At 35.7% G+C, this 26836-nt stretch overlaps 2 protein-coding genes across 3 annotated transcripts; one reads left to right on the top strand and one right to left on the bottom strand.

Moving 5' to 3' along the window:
• Nucleotides 1-2243: 2243 nt before the first annotated feature.
• On the bottom strand, nt 2244-5637 carry LOC113290065 (aldehyde oxidase GLOX-like). Of its 2 annotated transcripts, none has more exons than XM_026539565.1 (6): nt 5232-5637; nt 4914-5042; nt 4658-4810; nt 4529-4570; nt 4240-4441; nt 2244-3918 (listed from the first exon to the last, which is right to left on the bottom strand). In XM_026539565.1, the coding sequence occupies exons 1-6, from the start codon at nt 5553-5555 to the stop codon at nt 2378-2380; spliced, it is 2391 nt and encodes a 796-aa protein (XP_026395350.1). In that variant the 5' UTR covers nt 5556-5637; the 3' UTR covers nt 2244-2377. The 2 variants fall into 2 exon arrangements, with proteins under 2 accessions (XP_026395350.1, XP_026395351.1); XM_026539566.1 differs by having other exon boundaries at nt 4529-4567.
• A 12991-nt stretch (nt 5638-18628) lies between these two features.
• On the top strand, nt 18629-21773 carry LOC113291782. The gene is made up of 6 exons (XM_026541277.1): nt 18629-18855; nt 19192-19470; nt 19624-20410; nt 20655-21155; nt 21396-21497; nt 21642-21773. The coding sequence occupies exons 1-6, from the start codon at nt 18629-18631 to the stop codon at nt 21771-21773; spliced, it is 2028 nt and encodes a 675-aa protein (XP_026397062.1).
• Nucleotides 21774-26836: the final 5063 nt, after the last annotated feature.

The raw sequence follows: 26836 nt of genomic DNA, 5'->3' as shown, positions 1-26836 counted from the left end.
GGGGGGAACGGAAGCGTGAGACATAAGAGTTCGGGTAAGATCATTGACACGGCGTATCATGCGTTCGGCCTTGCCATTTTGGGATGAAGTTCGGGGGCAAGAGAAACGAAAAACAAGACCATTGTCACGAGCAAAGGTATGGAAGGAAGAGTTGTCAAATTCACGGCCCATGTCACATTGAAAACATTTTATTTTACGTTCAAATTTAGTTTGAACGAAAGAACGAAATGCCAAAAATTTGCTATAGATAGTTGGTAAAATCATCAAGCAATATAAGATAATATCGAAAACCGGTATCGATATGTAATTGACAGGTCCATAAATTGCTATGTATGATATCAAAAGGTGCAAAAGTAATGGAACTAGATTCATAAAATGACAATCGAACATGTTTACTAACTTGACAAGAATGACAAAGTTGAGAAGAATTATTCTTATTACAATGAATAGAATTATTTTTGCGTAAGACATCTAAAATGGCCTTGCCAGGGTGGCCAAGGCGGCTATGCCAAATGTCTGGCGAAAAGACAGCAAAGGAAATGGGAGAAGACTGGGACGATTTTGTAGGTGGCACGACAGAGTTGGTGATAGGGTAGAGCTCCCCAGAACTATCACATCGAAGGATAATCTTCCTCGAACTCAGATCCTTCATAGAAAAGCCAGAAGGATCAAACTCAACAGAAACACGATTATCAGTAGTGAACTTACGAACGGAAATTAAGTTTTTAATGATATCGGGAACAACAAGAGTATTTTTGAGTTGAAGGGTGCGAGAAGGAATGGTTATAAGCTTGGTATCACTAGCCGTAACTGGAATGCTATTACCATTGCCAACTAAGATGGATCTTACATTTCTAGAATTGAAAACGTTATGTAAAGTACCTGAATCAGCAGTAAGATGCGAAGTGGCACCGGTGTCCATGTAGAAGGCATCATCAGGTTGTTGGAGATGCATGGATCTATACGCCTCAGCAATGTCCGCTGGTTGCAATGATTCAGTTGTAGGAGCAATGTATGCTTGTCCACAACCACTTCGAGGGGAACGACCACGTTGGTTTTTGCGGAAGTTGGTGTTGGGTGGCCTGCGTTGACGTTCAAATGGCTTCCAGGCCTGAGTGGGATAGGGGCAGGGTGGTACGGCCCAAGAAGGTGGCCAGTACGGTGAGTAGAATGGCATGGATGGACGTGGGCCTGTTGGAGTCGGCAGAAGAGGTGGGCTGGATGTAGTAGACGCGCCTGGGCTTGCTCCATGACGCCTGTCACCAGATTGGGCCTTGGGACCACGTTTGGTGGAGCTGCTGTGCGAACGGGAGCTGGTTCTGTTCGTTGATGAAGAAACGACAGCGAGGGCAGTTGGAGCTGCTGTGATGGAGTGTTGTGCTCGTCGTATCTCTTCGGTGCGAAGCTGTGATCTTGCAGCATCAAATGAGGGCATGGACTGCTGTATAAATGATGCTACGGTGTTGTACTCCTCCGAAAGACCGTTAACCAATTGAATAACAAGTCGTTTGTCGTTCATTGGAAAATCAAGATCACTCAAACGATCTGACATTGATTTTAGCTTGTCACAATAATCATCAACACTAGCACAATCAGAAAATTTAAGATTGACAAACTTACTTTCGAGATGTGCAGCACGGCTGCCTTTGTTGTCTTGAAAAGAGTCTTAAGATGATCCCAAATCTCCTTTGCAGTTTTGCCTTTCTTGAGAACGGTAAGCATCAAATCTTTGGTCATGGTGGCGAATATCCATTGACAACAGAGAGCATTTAGCTGTTTTTCGGTGTCGTCATCAATATCCGCAGGTTTTGTTGAACCATTGATGAGAAAAAGTAATATGTGTGCTTGGAGATGAAGTTCGAAAAGAAAAACCCATGAGGAATATTCATCTTGTTTGATATCTAAGAGAACAAGAATTAGGATTTTGATGTTGTTGACGGCAAAAGCTGGGTGAATGGATTTTTTCTCACCTGCCATTGTTTTAAAATTTTAGAGAAAAAAGGATCAAAAAGGGGCCGATACCATCTTGGATTCGATGATAGTGTCCTTGGAGAGAATTGTTCTCCGGGATTTGATTATATATCCAATAATAATATCTTTGGGAATTACAAATAGTTAAGTCGGAGATTATTCTTCTAAATACAATAAGAAGATAATATTCTATTATAAAGGACAACAACCTGTTGGAACTTATAGTTGGGCAACTTGTGCTGAGTATTCAATGTATTTCTTCGCCAAGTAAGTTAACAAAATGCTCAATAATTTCATTGCCAATGATACAATCGTTTCAAGTTTTTCAATACTTCGAATGCGTAAATATATTCTAATTTCCACACTTAAATGCTATTACAATCTACTAACCGAGAAAGATATAAAATCACTCGATATGAACCCAAGTTCCCTCACTAGGAATACCTTGATGAATAACATACAATATGTAGTACCCGGATGGGGCGAGAGTGCTAGACTTGGGCGTTCTTACTTGAGTAATGTATGTTGAGTTTGAGACCTTAAGGGAGTTTCCACCTCCCAAATGCAGAAACCTTTGGTTCATCGAAAAAGAATGCGTCGTGAAAGAAGGGGATATCATTGTAACAGTTACTCCCCGTGGGCTAAGTCTGCCTGAAACTGTATACCGAACCCTCAAAATTTCTCCATACTTGAGATTTGTTTGTGCTGTAGGAGATAGAATGGTAGGTCGGATACTGGCGAACTCTGAACCCAAATATGCTGGCGAGAACGCTTCTAAAGTCAAGTCGGTGGGGAAATCAACTCCATAGAATTTGTAACCATCATGGGTGTTACTGCCACCTATTAGGACCCTACCATCTCTCAGTAAAACTGCAGTGGAGTGGTACATTCTTGGTTTACTTGATGGAGCTTGTATTTCGAACCTTGATCCGACTGCATTGTCTGGTCGATAAATAACCGGACTTAGAACCGGGTTTCGAGCGAATCCCCACCCAGCTGTTCCACTTGAAGCGCCATTAAGGATTAAAACACTGCCATCAGGAAGTAAAACCATATCACCCATGACCCTAGGTGTTGGCATGCTTTCCACGAACCATTGAGGTGAAGAATCTGTAATTTTCATTCTCCCACATGTCCTCAAAGCAGTGAGGTAGGAGATTCGTTTCTTGGCTTGAGCATACGAACCTTTCGGTGCACCGCCGCAAATCAAAACCTCAGCTTCAGTGCCAGCAGCGCTCAAGGGAAGTAGTACTGATGAACCTGAGCTTGGATAATTTCTTGGGTCGGCACCAGGTATTTGTGGGTACGTTCGTACGATGGTGTTTTTGTTGTAGTCGAATAAGATAGCTCGGTTATTCGCAAAGATGAACAAGTTTCCGTCTACATTTAGATGAACGAAAGGATATAGATTATTCTCTTCACCTTTATCATTTGTTTCAACTAGAAATGGGAAATTGATAAGTGTTTTTGTTGTCGGGTAAAATTCGTAACTAAACGCCCGTCGACCACCAATAACAATAACCCTTCCATCAGGCAATATATGATTTGTAGCATACCATCTTGGCGCATTCAAACCATCGAATTCTTGCCAATCACAGGTAGCACAGGGACGGAAAACTCTATACTTCTTTTTACCAGCATCGTGGCCTCCTGTTTGCAGTAAACTCCCGTTCGCCAAAACAGATCCCGAAGAGCACCACGTATCGGTTTGAACCATTAATGGCCGAAACGAGTTAGCATCAACATTGTACTCAATGGAGTGAGCTGTGCAATCCACCTTAAGAACCTCATCCTTACGATGACGACACACACCATTAGGCAACGATAGATTAGAACGACCGAAATTGGTCCTATCGAAGATAATCACACGATCATTGTGAAGCAGTTGCATGTGCATTGCTGAAACCCCAATGTTGCTTTGCAAAAGTTTCCATTCACCTAAAGCAGCTGCACGAATAAGACTTATAGGGTATTAGTATTAGCCTTTCAAGGACTTATGACTCTCAACTGTGAAGGGGCTTTTTCATTTATAAAGAGTAGGGTATTTGTGCTCTAAAAACTTCCCAGTTTGTGCAATACCCGGCCAGTACACTACATGATGGTATTTCAAATCTTTTACTAACACCAAAATCTCTTTATCCTTTTAGATTATTCTGGTACTTATGATGGCCGTTATTAATTAGGTAGTTTAGACATGGTCCTATCAAGTAAAATTGAAAATCACATACTCAAAGCTTAACGGGTCTTACTCTTAATTTTATTACTTACCGTTGGAGTGTTGGATTTCTACATGTTGGCTGTTTTGGAGATGAATTCCATTTTTGTTTCGGCTACTCCCAGGGGAAACCATCGTAACATTGTTGACATTTATAAAGCTTGAATTATCGAATTTCAAGTGGAACAATGGACTATTAACAATGATGCTTATGTGTCGAACCGTAACACCGGAGCTCTCATAGAATCTCAACGCCTGCACCCAAAATTGCAAGTCTTAGTAAGTAAGGGAAGACATGTAATTAGATAATTCGTCATAATTAAGAAAGGGATCCCTTCTTACAGTTGGTTTCATATCCTGCATGTGTTTCGATGTCTTCTGCTGCTGCAAAGAGAAAAAACAGAATTGCTTAGCACTGAAAGTAAATAAAATGTTTTCTTTATTATAGAGAATCTCTCACATACTACATACTTCATTAGGTTTCCACCAAGCAAAATCTTGGCCATCAACAACTCCACCCCCTTGAATTGTGAAATTTTTAACCCATTTGATGTTTATCCATTGATATGAATCTGACTTTGACCATGAACCTATATTTGGTGAAGCTAACATGACCCCATCAATCTGTTATTCCATATCAAAAATCAAATCAAAATTGTATCTCATTTGGCTAATGAATCATGGAAATCAAACTAAACAAACACAAATCCTACTAACATGCGTATACCTGGAGAACAAGGTGAGGTCTGCATGGACCTTGAAGTGAAATTGGTCTTATGAGAAACCTGAATTCTGACGGAATTTCCACTATTCCTCCTTCTACTTTACATGCAGCTTTCCATGCAGCTTGTAATGCCTGCAAGTGCAAGATGCAAATTATGAACTGAAAACAAAAGAAAATGAAATTTGTTCCCAAAAATGACATTTTACAAAATTCGGGGCTCTTTTAAATGCAAGGAAACCAAAACAATTGAGAGCATGTAGTTTTTACTTCTTCTTTTTTCTTTTGGATTTCAAAGGACGACCAAAAACAAGTATGTGTTACCTTGAAATCATCTGCAACCCCATCACCTTTAGCACCAAAAGACAAAACATCGAAAATGTTTGATTTGTTCATATAAGGGTTTCGTGGTGTAGGATCAAATGCAGGTGTTGAAGAAGGCATAGGTGAAGGAGATGGTACATGGAAATTTCCTCTCTTCTCATGATGACTACGCTGGTTCCCATGATGATTTTTGGTATTTCTATGGTGATGATTCTTTCTTGCTTCAACGCAAGTAGTTGTAGAAAATGAAATGGTGAAGATTACAACCAAGAAAACAGTAAGAAGATAGACTGATCGAGATGGATATTTAGTTTTCTTCATCATTTCTAAGAAACACAGAATGTGAGAGAGATTCAGGTATACTACTCTCTGTTGGTGCTCTGCTCTGAAACAGAGGAGAAGCTGTTTTCTTTTTTTTTTCTGTAAGTGTGGAGAGGAGAAGCTGTAGTTTAAATAAGCTGAAGTTTTCGGGAATACCCTTGGCTTGATTCTTAATTACAAGTGAAACCATTCAGTAGGAAAAAGGCAAGTTTGTCTTTATGCCTTTGTCGTCCTAGCCTAGCTAAAACGCTGATGACCATGTATCCATCCATATTATTATATTACTTATTACTTTACTGAGTATTATTACTTATTACTTTACTGAGCACCAAAAATGGGTTATAGAATTTGAAAGGAAACTAATCCTTCCTTCCACTTGATTTATATCATGTTAAGTGACTAAATAAGGATGAGATTGTTTTTAATATCATCCCCTTTGAAGAAACCAGTCGGTAGTAAATGAAATGACAAATTGACAATTGTTCCTCTCTTTTCTTCTTTCTAAATGAGAAAAATAAATATCTTCTCGAATTGATTTGTGAATGTAATAGTTGTATCCCACTTCCTCCGTCCCAAATTAATTGAATTATTTATAGCTTGCGTAATTATTAAGACAATGAGAAAGAAAAAAAAAAGAAGAGTATGTTTAAGTAGTTGTTATAATCGTATCTTTTATGATAATAATTTGTAAAATTTGGAATCGATTAATTTCTCAAACAATACCATGATTTTTCGTAAACTTTGTATAATTATTGAAAAGCATTTTGAAACACCTACATAACAAATATAAACATAGCTATTAAATTATATTATTGAGATAACTCATTTATTTATGGGATAAAATTATAATCAAATAGCTCAATTATTTTTTTGACTGTGGGGGTATGATTTAAAGATCATAAGCCTAAAACATTGGATTAAAAAAGTCTTTGAGTGAATAAAAAGAGGATCAGAACAAAACAATTATACAAATATAGCAATGTAGTTGAAGCCTATATTTGGCGCGAATTAAAATCCCACTAGCAAAAACTAAAAAACAAACTTTACAAGTTCTTATTGCTGTGGGTACCGCATATTGAAATGTATGTGCACCCTACCGGACTGAAAATCAGTTCAAGGTTCTTTCTTTGACAACAAAGGTCTTCACACCCACCAGATTTTGCAGCAATGAAATTTCTTCTCAGTATAGGAAAAAAAAAAGAAGTGTAATTTTGCTGTGCCTATCTTAATACTTGCAGGACTAATCAATTAATATTAGTCATTTGCAGTTCAAATAAGCTGAAGTTTTCGGGAATACCCTTGACTTGATTCTTATTTACAAGTGAAACCATTCAGTTCAGTTGGAAAAGGGCAAGTTTATCTTTATGCCTTTGTCGTCCTAGCTGCTGATGACTATGTATCCATCCATATAATTATTACTTGTACCTATATAGTAACCTGCATGTGTGTTATGTAGAGTCTAGACTGAGCACCAAAAATGGGTTATAGAATTGAAAGGAAACTAATCCACTTGATTTATGTTATGTTAAATGACTAAATAAGGATGAGATTGTTTTTAATATCATCATCCCCTTTCAAGAAACTAGAGTATTTTTAGAGCCAGAGAAGGTTAAGCTCATAACACACTCCAACTACCAGCAGGGTAAATTATGAATCAACAGATGTTATAAGTTGGCCTTGATTTTATGTAAACAAAACAGTTATAATGGTTGTCCTATTTCAAACACTGTAATTTTGTTGTGCCCATCTTATTTGAATACTTGCAGGAGTAATCAATTAACATTAGCAGTTCAATTAGTTGAGGCTTAATGTAAGATATAGGCACACACACATTGAAGAGTGAGGCAGATTGAGAATCGACAATCATATTCATGGCTTATATATATATGCCTGGAACCATAAATCTGAAAGCATAAAAGAAAAAAAGTAAAAAGAATCGTCGAAATTTTCAACACGCAATAAATACATCTTATTAGTATCAAAGTTGATGGAAATGATATTCTTTTGATTTATGACACCGCATCACCGTCGGTATGCAAAGTGACAATTAGAAGAGACAATATATATACTACTTGAATTAGGATTCCAACTACTAAAGAGAAGAAAATCATGTTGCAGTTTCGAGCATTGGAGATGGTTTCACTCATCTTTCAATCAACTCATTTTAGGATACATTTAAGACTTTCGGGTCTCATTTTGCTTTTTCCTTGTTTTATTTTATGACGCGGATAGGACGCTTACATATATAGATATACAGACTGACAGAGAGGTATATGATGATCACTATAACTAGCTAATTACTTGTTCTACATTATTATGGTGTGATTCAGTAAACAACCATCAACTTAATTTCCTCGAAAATTCTTTCTTTCATCTATAAATACAAAGCCATCTGTTTGTTATGTGATTTCTGAGTGCAATTAATTGATCAAGATGAGCAATGCTGTTAAGTCTTAAAGCATTACTTCTTCAAGATCTCTCATCTTTGGGTTGTAATCAATGTGTATTATCTTAATTAAGTGAAGCAAAAGTATGTATGATAATGGGAATTAGAGCATTTCAATGTTCAAATTTACTGGTCAACTCGATTGATAGAGAGATCTGAGGATCGGGCGAAATAGCTGAGTCAACTAAGTCTTCTAGTTTCATCAAATTTCTTATGATTTCTATTAGTTCTTAATGCAAGATTGCAATTTTCTACTCTAATCAGTTTGATGTCATCATACTTTTAAGATTTCTCAACTTATTAATCAGTTTTACTGTCTTGTTTTTCAAAAAATTTAATTTTGTTTTCAGATATTATGATTAACTAATCTCTCTTCTTCCAGATGTGTTTGCAGTTGATTTTATCCCAAATGGTGTTTACCTTGTTTTCAGTTGTGATGCAGGCGTTTGCCAAAGTTGTTGTTAAGCTTTTTGAAGCTATGGTGTGTTTACAGATTGTCAAGCTTGTTTTTCTAGAGATGTTCCATTACCGAGTTGATACAGTGATTCAATGGTTACAGGAAAATCGCGTCTTGTGAAATTCAAATTTCAAAAAGTTCGTTACAAACCGAGTCCTTTATTTACTCTCGTAATTATCGCTCTTCTACACAACTGTATAGTTTCCTTTGCTGGACAAACTTTCCCTCTGCAAATTATACTCAGTCAATTATATATCTTCAGAACCAAAATTCTCGAATGAATATCTTACCTAATTCAAGTCAATCCCCGATTTTTCTAGATTTGAAGCATTATAAAGCAAGTTTTCAAGCTACCACTTTTTATATACTCAATAGTTTTCTATATCATCATAGATTGAGTTGAGTCAAACCAATGGAAGAAGAAAATGAAAAATCAGTTTCAGATTTAGCTGCAAAATTTATGCAAGCTGCTTTTGAGCTTGGTGATGTTGATGAAGTAGTGTATCATCAATCTGAAAAAATAGATGATAAGGAAGAAGAAATTGAAGAAATATGTGACGCCCCAATTACTAAAACCTGCTTAGATAATAGGATTACAACCTAATTGAGGAATCAATTTCCAGATTAACGATTTTAAGAATTATAAAAACATAAAAGTGAACTAAAACCAAACTTATACCCAAAAATCTGATATTTATAAATGAGAACTGTCAAATGATATTAATATTTTAGTATGTTGTTTTATAATAAATAAGAATACACATATTCGAGGTACATAAATGTAACACAGTTCGGTAACGCTTTAAACTACGAAAACAAGTATCTTCATGTGCATCACTCCTCCTGGTAACTGAAACTGAAGTGGGGACGAGTGAGCACATCATCCCAAAAGGGTGCTCAGTGAAAACATGTAACTCTCAGGTAATCACTAACATACTTCACAGTTCTAAAAGAATACAAATTGAAAGAAAATAAGAATAAACTAATCATACAATAATTTATGCATTATGAAGCATGTGTCACTCTAACCTCTCCAAACTCATTGGAGAAGACGATGTGAAAGCAACCCTAATCAATAATAATAACATCATCCACACAGAGTGCTTATACAAACCATGATTCAGGATATTACTATCACGATCAGAAAGTAAGTCGACCAAGTATAATATGCACACGAGTGATTTTCCCAAAATAAAATAGTATATATAATAACGAAACGGCGAAGAAGCCGCCCTACTAGGTAATATTATAACGGGGAAGAAGCCGCCCTACTATATATTATTTATATACTATCGAAACGGGGAAGAAGCCTCCTTACTAATATATTGAAACGGGGAAGAAGCCGCCCTACTAAGTAATATTAAAACGGGGAAGAAGCCGCCATACTTAACTTAGAAAAGAGCCGTGGGGAATCACATACACTCCTTGCGGGGAACTCATACAATGCATATTACACGCACATCAAGACACATACAGGCATTTACATAGATAGTAAATCACACAAACATGCCAAAAGTAATAAAGACTCATCATGCTCGCAATAGAAAGAATGCTCAATGATTACAAGAAGTTTACAAAGTTCCCACCTGATTTAATGACAAGCCTCGCTTACCTCGAGATCCTCAATCCACTGGTTCATCCTTTGGATCGATCGTTTAATTAATATAGACCAACTGTTAATCACAGAAACACTCTAAGAATTTAGCCAATAGGCTCATACAATGCTCATAACATAACCTCATACAATTCTCTAGTTATAAACTAAGTGAACTATCTAATGAATCTAATCCCATTTATGGTTCTACACCTTTTCATTACCTATCTTTAGCACACCTAAAGGTTTACTAATTCAATTAGATTAATTTTATATTCCATCAGATATGTCTTAAGAATATCTACAACTTTGTAAAATGAACCAAAGGTCAATTCGGACCATAAGGGTCCAATTCATGTTCAATGGGGATACTGGCTCTAAGTCCAAGCCCAACAAACCGGCCCGTTAAACTAAGGTCCAGTTCGTAAGAGTCAACTAACGGTTACTAACAGTCAAAGGAGTCAAACTAACAGTCAACATCTAGTCCAAGTCAAGTCCAGGGTCAACTAGTCAAGGTTAAGTCAAGATGACTGGTCAACTATCCAAATCGGTCAACTGAGTCAACTCAGGTCAAGATAGGGAACTTGGTGAGTCTACATGATTCAGCTCAGTCAAAAGGACTAAGTCAGCTAAACAATACCAGTTAGACATATGACTGATTCTGGCTTGAGTCACTGCAGAGGCAAAAGACTCTGTTGTGCCTTCAAGGTGCAACACACCACAGATTTATATCTAAGATGTATCTTTAACTTAAAAAGCAACCCAACAACTTAACTAAATTACAACCTCCATTCCTCGCACTTGCTTCTCAATGAACTCTATTAACACCATCCAACCCACAACAATATCAATTTCACCATCAACTCTTACATCCCATACATAAAACTCTCGTATGTAACTCAATATCAACCCACCTATAACAATTGTTGTTCACCATTAACCCTATCCACATTGACACCTGCAATACCAGTTCCCAACCAACCTCCTCTTTATATTCATACTTCCTAATTTCCTTTGCAAGACTAAGAAATTACGACTCCAAACACATATACTTCCCCACTAACCCTGGAACCATGGTTCAGCTCAATGTGAAACCCCTTCATATAAACACAACACTTCTCTTCTCACTGAAATTTCACTTGTACATTCAACTCCAACCTGAATCTCCACCTCTGCCAGTACTACTTCGTATAACAATTACAACATCAGCACTCTACAACACACATTACATATTCACTCCACTCTCAACAGCAACACCAACTTCCAGACATGCACCACTTAGACTGAAATCCATAATAGTCCTTCTTTGTATAACATATGTAGCCTAACTACAGCTCTCACTGCATCACCACCAACCTTTCTCAGTTCATCTTGTTCTTTATTAAATCCATAACTTACCTAAAACTTCAGCTCAGATCAAATTCACTACAATACTAGCAATCCATCTTCACATTTCATCAGCATCACCACACTCTCATGGATTTTCACTCAAATTCGCCACAGACACAGCCAATCTATTACATATCATTACCCCCTTCCACTTCAGCTAATAGTACCACCACTAATACAATTCCTTAAACGTCATCAACAATTACAGAACCACCATCCTACACATCTCATCCCCTGTAGCCTCAACATCATCACCTAAGTCTTGAAACACTTCAATTACCACCAGTTCTTCTCAGTAGACTGCAATCCATCATAGTTCTATGTAGTCAACATCAATACTACTTCTAAAACTCATTTATGCTTCATTCCCAACATTTTCTAACCCCTGTAGATCAATATAAACCTAAACCAATGACCCAATTCAGTCACTAACTCTATCTTGTGATAACATCAATTGTTCTTCGAATCACCACTCTTCAATTCATCTTCTTTATTTGTAGATTCCCAACTCAGAAACCCTAATCTTCATCTTCAATTCATCTAAACCCTAACCTGAATCTCAAAACTCCTAAAGAAACCAAAATTAAACCTTATACAACATGTTCTACCTTAATTAATAATAAACCCATGAACTATTTCACCAACACAAACTCAATTTCATAAGTAAACAATAATAGATTGAGAATCCTAATAAAATTCGTTGTTTACCTTTTCTGCTGGGTTTTGATTTCACCCGATCAACCTATACTACCACCATCAACTAATCCTCGATATTTCACTGCTCTCCTTGATCCCAAAACACCTCTTTTACCTCTCAATTCACTCACAGGACGAGAACACAGAGAATAAGAAGGGAAGATAAGAGAGAAGAAGATAAGAGAAAGTGAATTCTCTTCGATCTGGTTTTGTGATAAAGCCAAAAGGGAATGATAAGACACACGTCCAGAATGATAAGGGAAGCCCAGGTCGGTTTACTTATAAAGAAACTTATTTTTTCGCTTCCCAATTCACTGATGGTATCTTCTTCGTCCGGTATCCGAATGACGCGTTCGAGTAGTTTAATTGACATAACTATTCGAGACCTATCGAGTGATACTAGTTTCGTATCTAGATTGTTAGATTAAATCTTACAAATTAACATTCGTATTTAATTAGTCGAGTCATTAGCGGATAAATCGTCTCTTGACTAGTCTAATAGAGTTGTCGAACTTGAGGGTCCTTACATTCTCTCCACCTTATACATTTTCGTCCTCAAAAATTGAACCGCCCTTCAGGTCTTCAAAAAAACTCTCCACCTTATAGAGAAAAACTATCTCTCATCCAAGCGCAAGTATCGTTCATACTCACCAACGCGCGAAAATACAACTCATTTTTAAATGAATTCTAAGCAACAACAAATGAAGCACAAATCTAGATTACCTTCTACAACTAGAATCTAAAATTTTTAGCTTTAGTTTCATTAGATAAATTTCTATTTCATTAGATTACTGGTTCTAGTACTCTATCATGAAGCTTTATATGAATCTGTAATCTGTCAATCAAAATTATGAGTCTCAGCTACACTGATTTAAACAGTAACAAACAAATTAGCCTAAGTTCTTCACACTAATTTTCTATCTCAAGAATTGATGACTCAACGTATAAGTTAAGGCACTTAATAAGTTCCTGTATGACTTTCGGGATCTATCAAATATACTAATATCACTATTCTTCTAGTATCGGATTTTCTACGTCTTCTTAATTTCAAACTAATTAGTTTCCAGTTTTCTATCATCTTCTAATCTATAACTCAACTGGTTTAACCAATAATTTTTTAACTCATCATACATATACACAACAAAGAAAACGAATGAATGAATCAAATAAATCTTTTAGTTCTTGATAACTTTTAGTGATTAAGATTTATCTCACGACCCAATTCAATTCTAAATTAATCTCGTCCACTAACTGGCACTGCCTATTTCGTTATTGCCCATGTAAGACCTAATAGTGAGCTCTGATACCAACTTGTGACGCCCGAATTACTAAAACCTGCTTAGCTAATAGGATTACAACCTAATTGAGGAATCAATTTCCAGATTAATGATTTTAAGAATCATAAAAACATAAAGTGAACTAAAACCAAACTTATACCCAACACTCTGATATTTATAAACGAGAACTGTCAAATGATATTAATATTTTAGTATGTTTTTTTATAATAAATAAGAATACACATATTCGAGGTACATAAATGTAACACAGTTCGGTAACGCTTTAAACTACGAAAACATGTATCTTCATGTGCATCATTCCTTCTGGTAACTGAAACTGAAGTGGGAACGAGTGAGCACATCATCCCAAAAGGGTGCTCAATGAAAAAATGTAACTCTCAGGTAATCACTAACATACTTCACATTTATAAAAGAATATAAATTGAAAGAAAATAAGAATAAACTAATCATACAACAATTTATGCATTACGAAGCAAGTGTCACTCTAACCTCGCCAAACTCATTGGAGAAGACGACGTGAAAGCAACCCTAATCAATAATAATAACATCGTCCACACAGAGTGCTCATACAAACCATGATTCAGGATATTACTATCAAGATCAGAAAGTTAGTCGAACAAGTATAATATGCACACGAGTGATTTCCCCAAAATAAAATAGTATACATAATAACGAAACGGGGAAGAAGCTGCCCTACTAGGTAATATTATAACGGGGAAGAAGCCTCCCTACTATATATTATTTATATACTATCGAAACGGGGAAGAAGCCGCCCTAATAATATATTGAAACGGGGAAGAAACCGCCCTACTAAGTAATATTAAAACGGGGAAGAAACCGCCATACTTAACTTAGAAAAGAGCCATGGGAAATCACAGACACTCCTTGCGGGGAAATCATACAACGCATATTACACGCACATCAAGACACATAAAGGCATTTACATAGATAGTAAATCACACAAACATGCCAAAAGTAATAAAGACTCATCATGCTCGCAATAGAAAGAATGCTCAATGATTACAAGAAGGTTACAGAGTTCCCACCTGATTTGATGACAAGCCTCGCCTACCTCGAGATCCTCAATCTACTGGTTCATCCTTTGGATCGATCGTTGTTAATTAATATAGACTAACTGTTAATCACATAAACACTCTAAGTATTTAGCTAATAGGCTCACACAATGCTCATAACATAACCTCATACAATTCTCTAGTTATAAGCTTAGTGAACTATCTAATGAATCTAAGCCCATTTATGGTTCTACAAATTTTCATTACCTATCTTTAGCACATCTAAAGTTTTACTAATTCAATTAGATTGGTTTTATATTCCATCAGATATGTCTTAAGAATATCAACAACTTTGTAAAATGAACCAAAGGTCAATTCGGACCATAAGGGTCTAATTCATGTTCAATGGGGACACTGGCTCTAAGTCCAAGCCCAACAAACCGACCCGTTAAACTAAGTTCCAGTCCATAAGAGTCAACTAACAGTCACTAACAGTCAAACTAACAGTCAACGTCTAGTCCAAGTCAAGTCCATGGTCAACTAGTCAAGGTTAAGTCAAGATGACTGGTCAACTATCCAAATCAGTCAACTGAGTCAACTCAGGTCAAGATAGGGAACTTGGTGAGTCTACATGATTCAGCTCAGTCAAAAGGACTAAGTTAGCTAAACAAAACCAGTTAGACATATGACTGATTCTGGCTTGAGTCACTGCAGAGGCAAAAGACTTTGTTGTGCCTTCAAGGTGCAACACACCGCAAATTTATATCTAAGATGTATCTTTAACTTTAAAAGCAACCCAACAACTTAACTAAATCACAACCTCCATTCCTCGCACTTTCTTCTCAATAAACTCCATTAACACCATCCAATCCACAACAATATCAATTTCACCGTCAACTCTTACATCCCATACATAACACTCTCGTCTGTAATTCAATATCAACCCACCTATAACAATTGTTGTTCACCATTAACTCAACTCATGACACCTGCAATACCAGTTCCCAACCAACCTCCTCTTTATATTCATACTTCCTAATTTCCTTTGCAAGATTAAGCAATTACGGCTCAAAACACATATACTTCCCCACTAACCCTGAAACTATGGTTCAGCTCCATGTGAAAACCCTTCATATAAACACAACACTTCTCTTCTCACTGAAGTTCACTTGTACATTCAACTTCAACCTGAATCTCCACCTCTGCCAATACTACTTCGTATAACAATTACAACATCAGCACTCTACAACACACATTACATATTCACTCCACTCTCAACAGCAACACCAACATCCATACATGCACCACTTAGATTGAAATCCATATTAGTCCTTCTTTGTATAACATCAGTAGCCTAACTGCATCTCTCATTGCATCACCACCAACCTTTCTCAGTTCATCTTGTTCTTTATTAAATCCATCACTTACCTAAAACTTCAGCTCAGATCAAATTCATTACAATACTAGCAATCCTTCTTCACATTTCATCAGCATCACCACACTCTCATGGATTTCCACTCAAATTCGCCACAGACACAACTAGTCTATTACATATCATTACCCCCTTTCACTTCAGCTAATAGTACCACCACTAATACAATCCCTTAAACATCATTAACAATTACAGAACCACCATCCTACACATCTCATCCCCTGTAGCCTCAACATCATCACCTAAGTCTTGAAACACTTCAATTACCACCAGTTCTTCTCACTAGACTGCAATCCAACACAGTTCTATGTAGTCAACATCAATGCTACTTCTAAAACTCATTTATGCTTCATTCCCAACATTTGCTAACCCCTGTAGATCAATATAAACCTAAATCAATGACCCAATTCAGTCACTAACTCTAGCTTGCAATAACATCAATTGTTCTTCGAATCACCACTCTTAAATTCATTTTCTTTATCTGTAGATTCCTAACTCAGAAACCCTAATCCTCATCTTCAATTCATCTAAACCCTAACCTGAATCTCAAAACTCCTAAAGAAACCAAAATTAAACCTTATACAACCTGTTCTACCTTAATTAATAATAAACCCATGAACTATTTCACCAACACAAACTCAATTTCATAAATAAACAATAACAGATTAAGAATCCTAATAAAATTCGTTGTTTACCTTTTCTGCTGGGTTTTGATTTCACCCGATCAACCTATACTACCACCATCAACTAATCCTCGATCTTTCACTGCTCTCCTTGATCCCAAAACACCCCTTTTTACCTCTCAATTCACTCACAGGACGAGAACACAGAGAAGAAGAAGGAAAGAGAAGAAAGAAGAAGATAAGAGAAAGTGAATTCTCTCCGATCTGGTTTATTGATAAAGCCAAAGGAAAATGATAAGACACACGTCCAGAATGATAAGGGCAGCCCAGGTCGGTTTACTTATAAAAAAGCCTATTTTTTCGCTTCCCAATTCACTGATGGTATCTTCTTCGTCCGGTATCCGAGTGACGCGTTCGAGTAGTCTAATTCACATAACTATTCGAGACCTATCGAATGATACAAGTTTCGTATCTATATTGTTAGATTAAATCCTATAAATTAACATTCGTATTTAATTAGTCGAGTCATTAGCGGATAAATCTTCTCTTGACTAGTCTAATAGCGTTGTCGAACTTGAGGGTCCTTACAAAATCAGTCTGGTTGGCAAAATAATCATGGAGGGGAAACTGGGTTTTAAGATGGTGGAAAACTGCATTGCTTTAATATGGGATTTTATACCTGAAGGTGATCTTAAGGTTTTTGAGCTGGATAATAATGTAATGGAATTTCGTTTTAAAGACCAAGAACTAGAAAGAAAGTTTTTAATACTAGACCTTGGAGTATCAATGGTCAGATTGTGATTCTCTATTTTTATAATTCTGAAATCATTTATCAGGATTTAGATTGGGGAATACAATGCTTCTGGATTCAGTTAAAAATAATTCTTCCTAAACACGTGAATGTTAAGGCAGTAACTAAAATTGTAAAGACCGTGGGTGAGGTCATTGTTGTTGATCCTGAGGATGCAATTCCGTAGGAGATTATGTCAAAGTTTGTGTTCAAGTTGTTGTTAGTTTTCCTATGAGAAGGGTGTAATGGCAATCACTAATGATGGACCTACCAGGTGGATAAAGTTTTTTTTTTATGAGAAGCAGCCTCATAAGATTTGTCCTCATTGTTTCATCCTTAATCACAATAAGGGAGTTTGTAAGGCTGCTGCAGATTATCTTGTTAAGGCTCATGCAAATCCCCATTTTTTTTGGTGAAGTAAGGAAAGAAGATAGGGCTAAGATTGTTACCAAAGGGGGAGACCAAGTCCCAAAATTCAATCAAAATAATACTACTAAAGCAAGTATCTTTGTTCCTCCAAAGGATGGATATGTAATTAAAGCAAGCATTGTTGATGTTAATGAATCTGGTGAGAGGCTAGGAAAAAGGCAAAGGAACAATGCTCCAGAAAGTTTTGTTTTTGAACATATTGCTTCAAGTTCTGACAATCATGTGAACACACAGACAACTCAAACGGTCACAGCAAGGGATAATCAAAACTGCAACACAAAGGAAGTCAAGGTAATTCTTGAAAACTTTAAACTTTTGATTTGTTTTGATTTCAAAATGAAAATTATTTCTTGGAATGTGCAAGGTATAGCTAACCAGTTTACTAAACAACAGTTTCAAAATTTGGTTCATACTCAAAAACCTGATTTTATCCTCCTTTGTGAAACTAAAATAGATGAAGTTAGAATGATATATGTTGCTCAGTCTATTCACTATCATAATTATGTGTGTATTGAGAGGATAGTAAGAGATGGTGGTTTAATACTTATGTGGAAGGATGGAATTGATGTTCAGATAATTGGTTGTGATAATAATATCATTCATGCTCTTATTATTAAACTTGATCCAAGTAAACCAAAAGCACTCATTTCTTTTATGTATGGTTCAACTTATACTGAACCTAAGAAATTCCAATGGAATTTCTGGACTGAATTTAGTAGAGATGTTCGACATCCTTGGTTAGTCCTAAGTGATCTAAATTTCCACTTAGATAAGAATAATAATAGCTCTGATAATTGGGTTAAGGATAGAGTCAATGATTATGGTTTGCTGGATATTGGTTATGAAGGTAAGGACTACACCTGGACTAGCAACTCCTTTGGAACATGAACTAGGAAAGCTAGGATTGATATGGCTCTAGGTAATAATGATTGGTTTTTAAATTTCACCACTCCTAAGCTGTTGCATTTAAATTTCATTGCTTCTGATCATTGCCCTGTTTTGCTTATTACTGATCCTATTCCTAGACATTTATGGATACCTTTTAAGTTCTTTAGAAGTTGGATTGATCATGGAAATTTTAATAATACTCTTGAGAGATCTTGGAATTTAGAAACTCATGGTAGCCCTGCTCACAGGTTATGTCAAAAGAAACATAGTACTAGAATAACCCTTTCTCAATGGAATAGAATGGAGTTTGGAGATACACAAATGAACATTAATAAGCTTCAAAAGGATTTATAATTTGCCCAAAATGATATCAACATCCCTAATCAGCACGATAGAGTCAAGTCTATTGTTAGTGAGCTTTAAAATTGGTATAAAATTCAATCTGATTTTTATAAGGAAAAATCTAGGGATAAATCCTTATTTGAAATGGATAATAATACTAGGTATTTCAATTCTATTTTCAAAAAGATATTGCATACAAACAATATAAATGCTTTTTGTGATGCTAATGGTAATTGGCTCAGGGATAGACATGACATTAGTACTTTGCTTACAATTCATTTTAGTGATGTTGCCAGCACTTCTAATCCTATTCTGCCTGATAATGCTTTTTATATATTGCCAAGAATTATACTTGATGTTGATAATGTTATGTTAACTGCAGCCCCTAGTGAGCATGAAATTGAAAATGTAGTCAAGCATATGCTTGCTTGGAGTGCACCCGCCCCTGATGGCTTTCAAGCAGGGTCTTACCAAACACAGTGGCAACTAATTGGTAATGATATCATACATGTTGTTCAAAGGTTTTTCATAGTGGGCATATGCCAACAAGTCTAAACAAGACTTATATTTCTCTTATTCCTAAATGTAAAAGCCCAAAAAAAGCCCTCTGAATTTAGACCAATTGGTTTGTGTAATGTTTCTTATAAAATTGTGTCTAAAATTTTATCTAACAGAATAAGGCCTTTTCTTAAGAAACTTATCTCACCTTATCAGGCTGCTTTTGTCCCAAGGAGAGCTATTCATGACAATATCATTATTGCACATGAAATTATTCATTCTATGAAACACAAGGAAGGTTTGAATGGCACCATGACACTTAAATTAGATCTGTCAAAAGCCTTTGGCAGGCTAGAATGGAACATTTTGATTAAAGTTCTTGATAGCTTTGGTTTTAGTAAAGATTTTTGTAACCTAATAATGCAATGTGTCTCTACTACAAGTATTAGTGTGTTGCTTAATGGCTCACCATGTGATCAATTTGAACCAACTAGAGGTGTTAGACAAGGAGATCCACTGTCTCCCTATCTTTTTATCTTGGCCATGGAATACTTATCTAGCTCTTTGTTAGTAGCTGAAACTAATAAGACTATCACTGGCATTAAAGTTTCTAGGAAAGCTCCACCTATATCTCATTTACTTTTTGATGATGATATTCTTATATTTGGTCAAGCTAATATGCAACATGTTGATCATATTTTACACACTTTGCAGGAATTTAGGAAACTTTCAGGTCAGATACTTAATTTTGATAAGTCTTATGTGTATTTCAGTAACAATCTTAGTCCTAATGATTGTGTCATTCTTGCTCAGGCTCTTAACATGTCTTTGGTTTCTGATTCTGAAAAATATTTGGGAGCTCCATTACTTCTTGGTCATTCTAAGATTAAGTCGTTTGATCCTATTATGCAATCCTTTGAAGCTAGATTAACAATTACATTGGCACCACTATCAATCAAGCAGGTATATCTACTCTTATTAAGTCAGTTCTAAATTCTTTACCAACCTATCAAATGGAATGCTTCAAAATTCCTACTACATTTATTAGCAAACTTGACTCTCTTCAAAGAAATATTTGGTGGAGTCATAGGATTGGTAAAGGTATTAAATTCATTGCTTGGGATAACATAAACATTCCTAAAGAATTAGGAGGTTTAGGAATCTTGAAACTTTCAATATTACTCTGATTTGTAAGCTTGTTTGGAAGATTCTTACTGAACAAGATGAGTTATGGGTGCAAATTCTGAATGCTAAGTATTTTTATAATAGTAGCATTCTTCATCTGCAAAAACTTAATGATAATTGTTCTTGGATTTGGAGGAATATTTATAAATGCATTGAGATTATAAAGAGAAATAGTATTTGGGATGTAAGATGTGGAACTAAGGTTAAAATTTGGCTTGATAATTGGGTCATTGGTCTATATCACCCTCCTTTACCAGCTGAAGGTTTGATTAACACAATTTCTTATATTTATGTCTCTGATTTGTTTATACATGGTACTAGGGATTTGAATGTGCACCTGGTTTATTATCTGTTTTCCACTGAATCTGCTGAAAGTATTCTAGCAATCACTATTCTAGATATTGGTACTGACAATCTTATTTGGATGCCAGATAGGAAAGGACAATTCTCAGTGAAGAGTGCTTATAATGTTATATCTAGTCACTCTAATGCTAATACAGGTGCACAAGTTGTTCCATCTCAGGTTTGGAAGGATTTATGGAAAGTCAAATTGCCTCACAAAATTAAACTCTTTGCTTGGAAATGCATTAGGGACATAGTTCCAACTAGAGACAAACTTTCTAAGTATAAACCAAATATAGAACTTCACTGTAGTCTCTGCAATCATCCTAATGAATCTGTAAATCATATGCTTCTGGAATGTCCTTATGCTAGATCAGTTTGGTTGAGTTTAAACATTAATGTTGGTAATATTATGTTGCAGCATGGTTCTCTAAAGAATTGGGTTATCTCTTGGTTTTCTGCAGGAAATAACCTTATCTTTGGATCAGGTATTACTAGGAAAGAAATAAATAAGTTACTTATGGTAGCTATTTGGACTATCTGGAAAGATAGGTGTTCTAAGGACTTTCAGAAAATCAATCCCAACATAATTTTTTCTTTGGAAAATATTCATAGGCTTACTGCTCCTGTTAATAATAATATTACTGTCAATAACAACTCTTTGCAGGTGTTGAGACGGAAACCTCCAGATTGTGGTTACATTAAAATAAATTTGGATGCATCTTTTCTGCAAGAAAATTTTCAAGGTGGTATAAGACTAATTGCAAGAAATTTTGCAGGCAAAAGCATTGGTGCTTAAGGGAAATACTTTGATGGAGGAATTATTGCAGTGGAGGTAGAGGAGCTGGAATGCAGGGCCATGAAGGAAGCTGCATCTTGGGTTATCTCAAAGAATACAGTGGAGTTGTTTTTGAATCAGATAGTGAAGTTTTAATAAATTCCATCAATGAACAATCACACCATGTTTATTGGAAGAATCAGTCATTAGTTCTTGACATTAAGTTTTTATTAAGCAAGATTTGTCCTTGGAGATGTATTTCAGTTAAAAGAGAGGTTAATAGTGTGTCAGATAAGTTGGCCAAGAGAGCTAGAATTCTCAAGGGAAACTTTGAATACTCAAATGATCTTCCATAGGAAATCCAATCCTGAGTTGATCAAGACTATCATGTAAACACTATTTCTACTTAATACAATTTTCTCTTTGAATCCAAAAAAAAAAAGTTCAAATTTACTACTCTTTCCTTTATCAGAATCAATATTTAAAATTTGATAACCAGTACCTTCACCAATTTTCCTCCCTATTACCCAATGCCACGTATTCAAAAGCATAGTGAATTGGAGCCCAAAATGGATAAATATCACTAACTTTATATAGGCAGTGGATTACGACACCATTCGGTCAAATGCACTAAGTATTGATCAACCTTGTAAGGATAATCAGTGTCCAACAGTCGTCTAGAATCCATAAGTTGTTTCAAATCTTTCTCGTTTGCGAAATGAAAACTAAACATATGAGACAACCATGAAAATGTAGTAAATCTCTTTTATTTATTTTTATTTTTCTAAAAAAACTAATTTCCCCTAAACCTAAACTCATGATAAACCTGCCAACTTTCCAACCGTAAAAACTAATTATTAAGAAATAAATTGATTTCAATATTAAGTTTGAGGTTTATTGCTTAGCCAAACATGACCGATGTTTGATATTATCAAGTTTTGTGGACTGAAAGTTTATAATTTTTATGATTAAACCGGCCACTTTCCTTATGGCTTTGATGTGTATGAAATACACATGCATCGTATCAATTATTTTGATTATCTTTCACTGTCAATTTTTTCCCATCTGAAATGTTATTAACCCTACTACAACAATAATATATGAAGATGAAAAAGCGGGGGTACAACAACCTCACCTAATATTTCGATTATCAATCTGTATTGACTAACTCCAATATACTTTCAAGAGAATCAACTAGACTCAATCTTAATAAAGTATATCAAAGAGTTCTAATATCTCTATTTCACAATGTAATCAACAAATCAAACAGATAGAAATCCGTGAGCCTGATTATTATATGAAATAATTTGAAAGGTACCAAAGACCAATGTTCAAGTGTCAATCAATGTAAATCAACAACCAAAGGTTAGGATATTCTAATTGATTGATCTTAACGCACAACCTGTGATATTTCAATTATATAACAAAATATAATCCGGAAAAGACATAACACAGACACCAAAATTTTGTTAACGAGGAAACCGCAAATGCATAAAAACCCCGGGACCTAGTCCAGATTGAACACACTGTATTAAGCCGCTACAGACACTAGCCTACTACAAACTAACTTCGGTCTGGACTGTAGTTGAACCCCAATCAATCTCACACTGATCCAAGGTACAGTTGCGCTCCTTACGTCTCTGATCCCAGCAGGATACTACATACTTGATTCCCTTAGCTGATCTCACCCACAACTAAGAGTTGCTACGACCCAATGCCGAAGACTTTAATAAACAAATTAATATCACACAGAAAAGTCTACGATAATAGATAAATCTATCTCCCACAGGAAAACCTACATGTTTTGTTCCGTATTTTGATAAATCAAGGTGAACATGAACCAGTTGATAACTCGGACTTAAATTCCCGAAGAACAGCCTAGTATTATCAATCACCTCACAATAATATTAATCGACGTGGCGAAAGAAGATATTGTAGATTCACAAACGATGAGAAGAAGATGTTTGTGACTACTTTTATATCTTGCCTATCAGAGATATTAATCTCAATCCAATTGTTACGGTTGTACTCAACACGATAGAATCAGCAAGATCATATCACACAACTACAAGAAAGTAGTATCGGTCTGGCTTCACAATCCCAATGAAGTCTTCAAGTCGTTAACCTACAGGGTCTCGAGAAGAATCCTAAGGTTAAAGGAGAATCGACTCTAACTAATACAACTAGTACCACACAGGAGGTGGGGGGATTAGGTTTCCCAGTTGCTCGAGTTCTCCCTTATATGGTCTTTCAAATCAGGGTTTGCAATTAATGTTAGCTTGGTAACAAAGCATAGATGAAAACCTGATTACATTCAAGCTAATATTTTTGAACTGTTGCATCGAAAACTCAGCTTGTTACACACAAACGAAATGCACGATTTTAGATTTGTTTAATCGTACCCAAACATGTACATTTGTTGGTTCAACAATAGTTAACCAAATGGTTAACCATATGAGCACTTTGATGTCAACCATATTCTTCTTCACCATGACTAGTTCAAATGACTCAAATGAACTAGTTAGAAATTTGTTTCAATTGTATAAATCTTATAGAAGTACACAAGACACAACTGAAGCAAAAACGATTAGATTCACTCGAATCGATTCATGAACTTTATATCCACGGCTTGCAAATTGCATTCCTTAGTTAATATAAATATAAGTTCACTATTAGTCGTCTTTAGATATAACCACTCAAGTACGCGGACTTAGTTCGCGGACTTAAGTTCCCGGAAGGAGTTCACAAACTCCAACAGATTTTCTCGGGATGAGAACTTCCGCCAGTACGCGGACTGGGTTCGCGGACTGAGTTCACAGCTCTTGTTCCGGTTTTCCTGATCAACAAATTACGCATACTTTGGTTCAAGGAATAAGGACTTATACATATATGTGTTGCCACAAAATGCTTATATCCAACAATGGTTATATAATCTAAACTATCATTTCAATCATTGGAACATTCTTAGAGGACGTTATATAGTTGTTATTCACAAACCTTTTTTGTCATAGCCATTTTCAAAGTGATTAAAACATACATGACTTTCGTCACTGGGTAAAGATGAACTTGGCCAAAGCGAAAGCTTACCAACACATATTTCGAGAAAAACATAAGCGAGATAAACTCGGCTCGAAATAGCAAATGTGTATAATCAAAGTATATATAGCAAAATGACTTTTGTCTCAAGATAGGAGATATAGTAGATAGACTTTTGAGTGATAGATAAGTTCAAGTCTCCACATACCTTTTATTCGATGAAGTTCCACCATTTCCTTGGGTAGTTCTTCGCCTTGTATGATGATTGCCATGGAGTTCTTGAGCTCAACTACACTTTCTATCCTAGTCCGAGACTTAGTTATAGTAGACTAGAAATCAAGACTTATATTTTTGATCACTAACATTGACAAACATGCTTGAGATAGCAACACATGCGAGTTCGACCGAGCATTTCTCTAACAGAAGATATCATCCTGCAATACGCCTTATCATGCATAATTAGAAAAACTTGTTATTTCTCGTTATGCATTGCTATTTAGAGCTTCTCCAATGGAATATCTGTGAAGATAAATGTTTAAATCCACATAGGATAGACATTCATTTTCCTAAAAATCTTCTCCAACTCCAACTTTTTAAATCAATGTGAAGACGATGTGGCTTAATTTTGTTAGACATTGTCAAGGTGAATGTCTAGTTTTTGATATTCACCTTGACAATGCCAAGCTATCCTAGTAAGTTTTTGCTTAACTAAAATTAATTCCAATATATTAAATAATTTTGCATTTTTAGGGGCGACCCCGAAAGAATTAGGGGTGATTAATAAGACAAAAACAGGGTCACCCAAACCTAAAATGAAGCCACCCCTTATCTCCGATTTTTTGAAGCGGCAAATATACCCTCAATAATCGGTAGTTTAATTATGTAATCGGTAGACGTTAGGATCATCGGTAGATTATGTGTACATATGTGGTTTGAAATTTTTTGTTATTTTGAAATAACCTATAATCGGAGGGTAATTATTTACCATGTCGTTCCATTATGAAGCTGTCCCAAAAGTGAAATTTGGAAAAACCTCAAGTTTTTCGAATTTGGGAACTACCATAATCGGTAGACTACGAGTTAACATTTCTCCCGATTATGAAGTTGCCCCAAAATTGAAATTTGAAAAAATCTCAAGTTTTTCGAATTTGGGAACTACCATAATCGGTAGTTTATGAAGTTCAACTAACCTACCGATTTTAAACCCCAAGTCAACCGGTAGACAAGGAGAAAATGTTGTGTCCGATTATTAGGGTTTTTTGGTACAAAAGAACTTTAAAATGAAACACGATAATCTGTAGTAAATGTTAGTAATAATTTTACTTCCGATTGTGGACCTGACTGACAAATTTTTGGAAAAGTCGCCAGAATCGGTAGTTAAGGTTGATAATGTTACTACTGATTCTGCACATATCTGATAAATTTTTGAAAATTTACCAGAATCGGTAGGTAAGGTTGATATTTAGCCTCCGATTATTGTGAAAAATTCAGTTGTTTCAGATAATCAAGTAATAAACATAACTCAAAATACATTCATAACCCATAAACTTGAGACCATATAATCCAAAACACGCATCACCTTAGTATATAAAAAAACATAATCCGAAAGAAACTGTTAGAACAACATAATCCAGAACATCGAACAACACATTAAGATCTAGTTTTCTTCTGAGTATTCTTAGCTAAAGTTTTAGAACGCTTAACATGACCCGCATTATCACTAACATCACCTTTATCTTGCTCGGTATTTTCTTCAGCAAGAGAGCTTGAAGAAGCCTGAGATCTTTTGTTCGTCTTTGATGTTCTCTTCTTGGGAGGGTTCTTCGTCACTTTCTCCCCAAATTCCACTGCATACTCTTCATTATCAACATTATCAATCAGCTCTCTGTAATTTTTCATCTTATGAATTGACACCGTATTTGTTGATTATTATATGATAAGAGTGTCTAACTCTTTGGTTATCTGTACTTATATATTCTAGTTTTGGTGCGGTTAACAAGTCACACAAGAAATGAAATGATAGTTGTTCCTCTCTTTTCTTCTTTCCA

Source organism: Papaver somniferum, chromosome 6 (genome assembly GCF_003573695.1).
Source record: "Papaver somniferum cultivar HN1 chromosome 6, ASM357369v1, whole genome shotgun sequence".
Classification (NCBI taxonomy): Eukaryota; Viridiplantae; Streptophyta; class Magnoliopsida; order Ranunculales; family Papaveraceae; genus Papaver; species Papaver somniferum.
This window is presented reverse-complemented; position numbering and strand designations above follow the sequence as displayed.

Coding starts and splice junctions, on each gene's coding strand:
- LOC113290065 (XM_026539565.1), bottom strand. CDS start 5,555: ATGATGAAGAAAACTAAATATCCATCTCGATCAGTCTATCTTCTTACT. Junction 5,043..5,231: donor GGGTTGCAGATGATTTCAAG/GTAACACATACT, acceptor TTGCACTTGCAG/GCATTACAAGCTGCATGGAA. Junction 3,919..4,239: donor AGAAATCCAACACTCCAACG/GTAAGTAATAAA, acceptor TTATTCGTGCAG/CTGCTTTAGGTGAATGGAAA.
- LOC113291782 (XM_026541277.1), top strand. CDS start 18,629: ATGGCTCTAGGTAATAATGATTGGTTTTTAAATTTCACCACTCCTAAG. Junction 19,471..19,623: donor ATCATACATGTTGTTCAAAG/GTTTTTCATAGT, acceptor TTTATCTAACAG/AATAAGGCCTTTTCTTAAGA. Junction 21,498..21,641: donor AAATAAATAAGTTACTTATG/GTAGCTATTTGG, acceptor AACTCTTTGCAG/GTGTTGAGACGGAAACCTCC.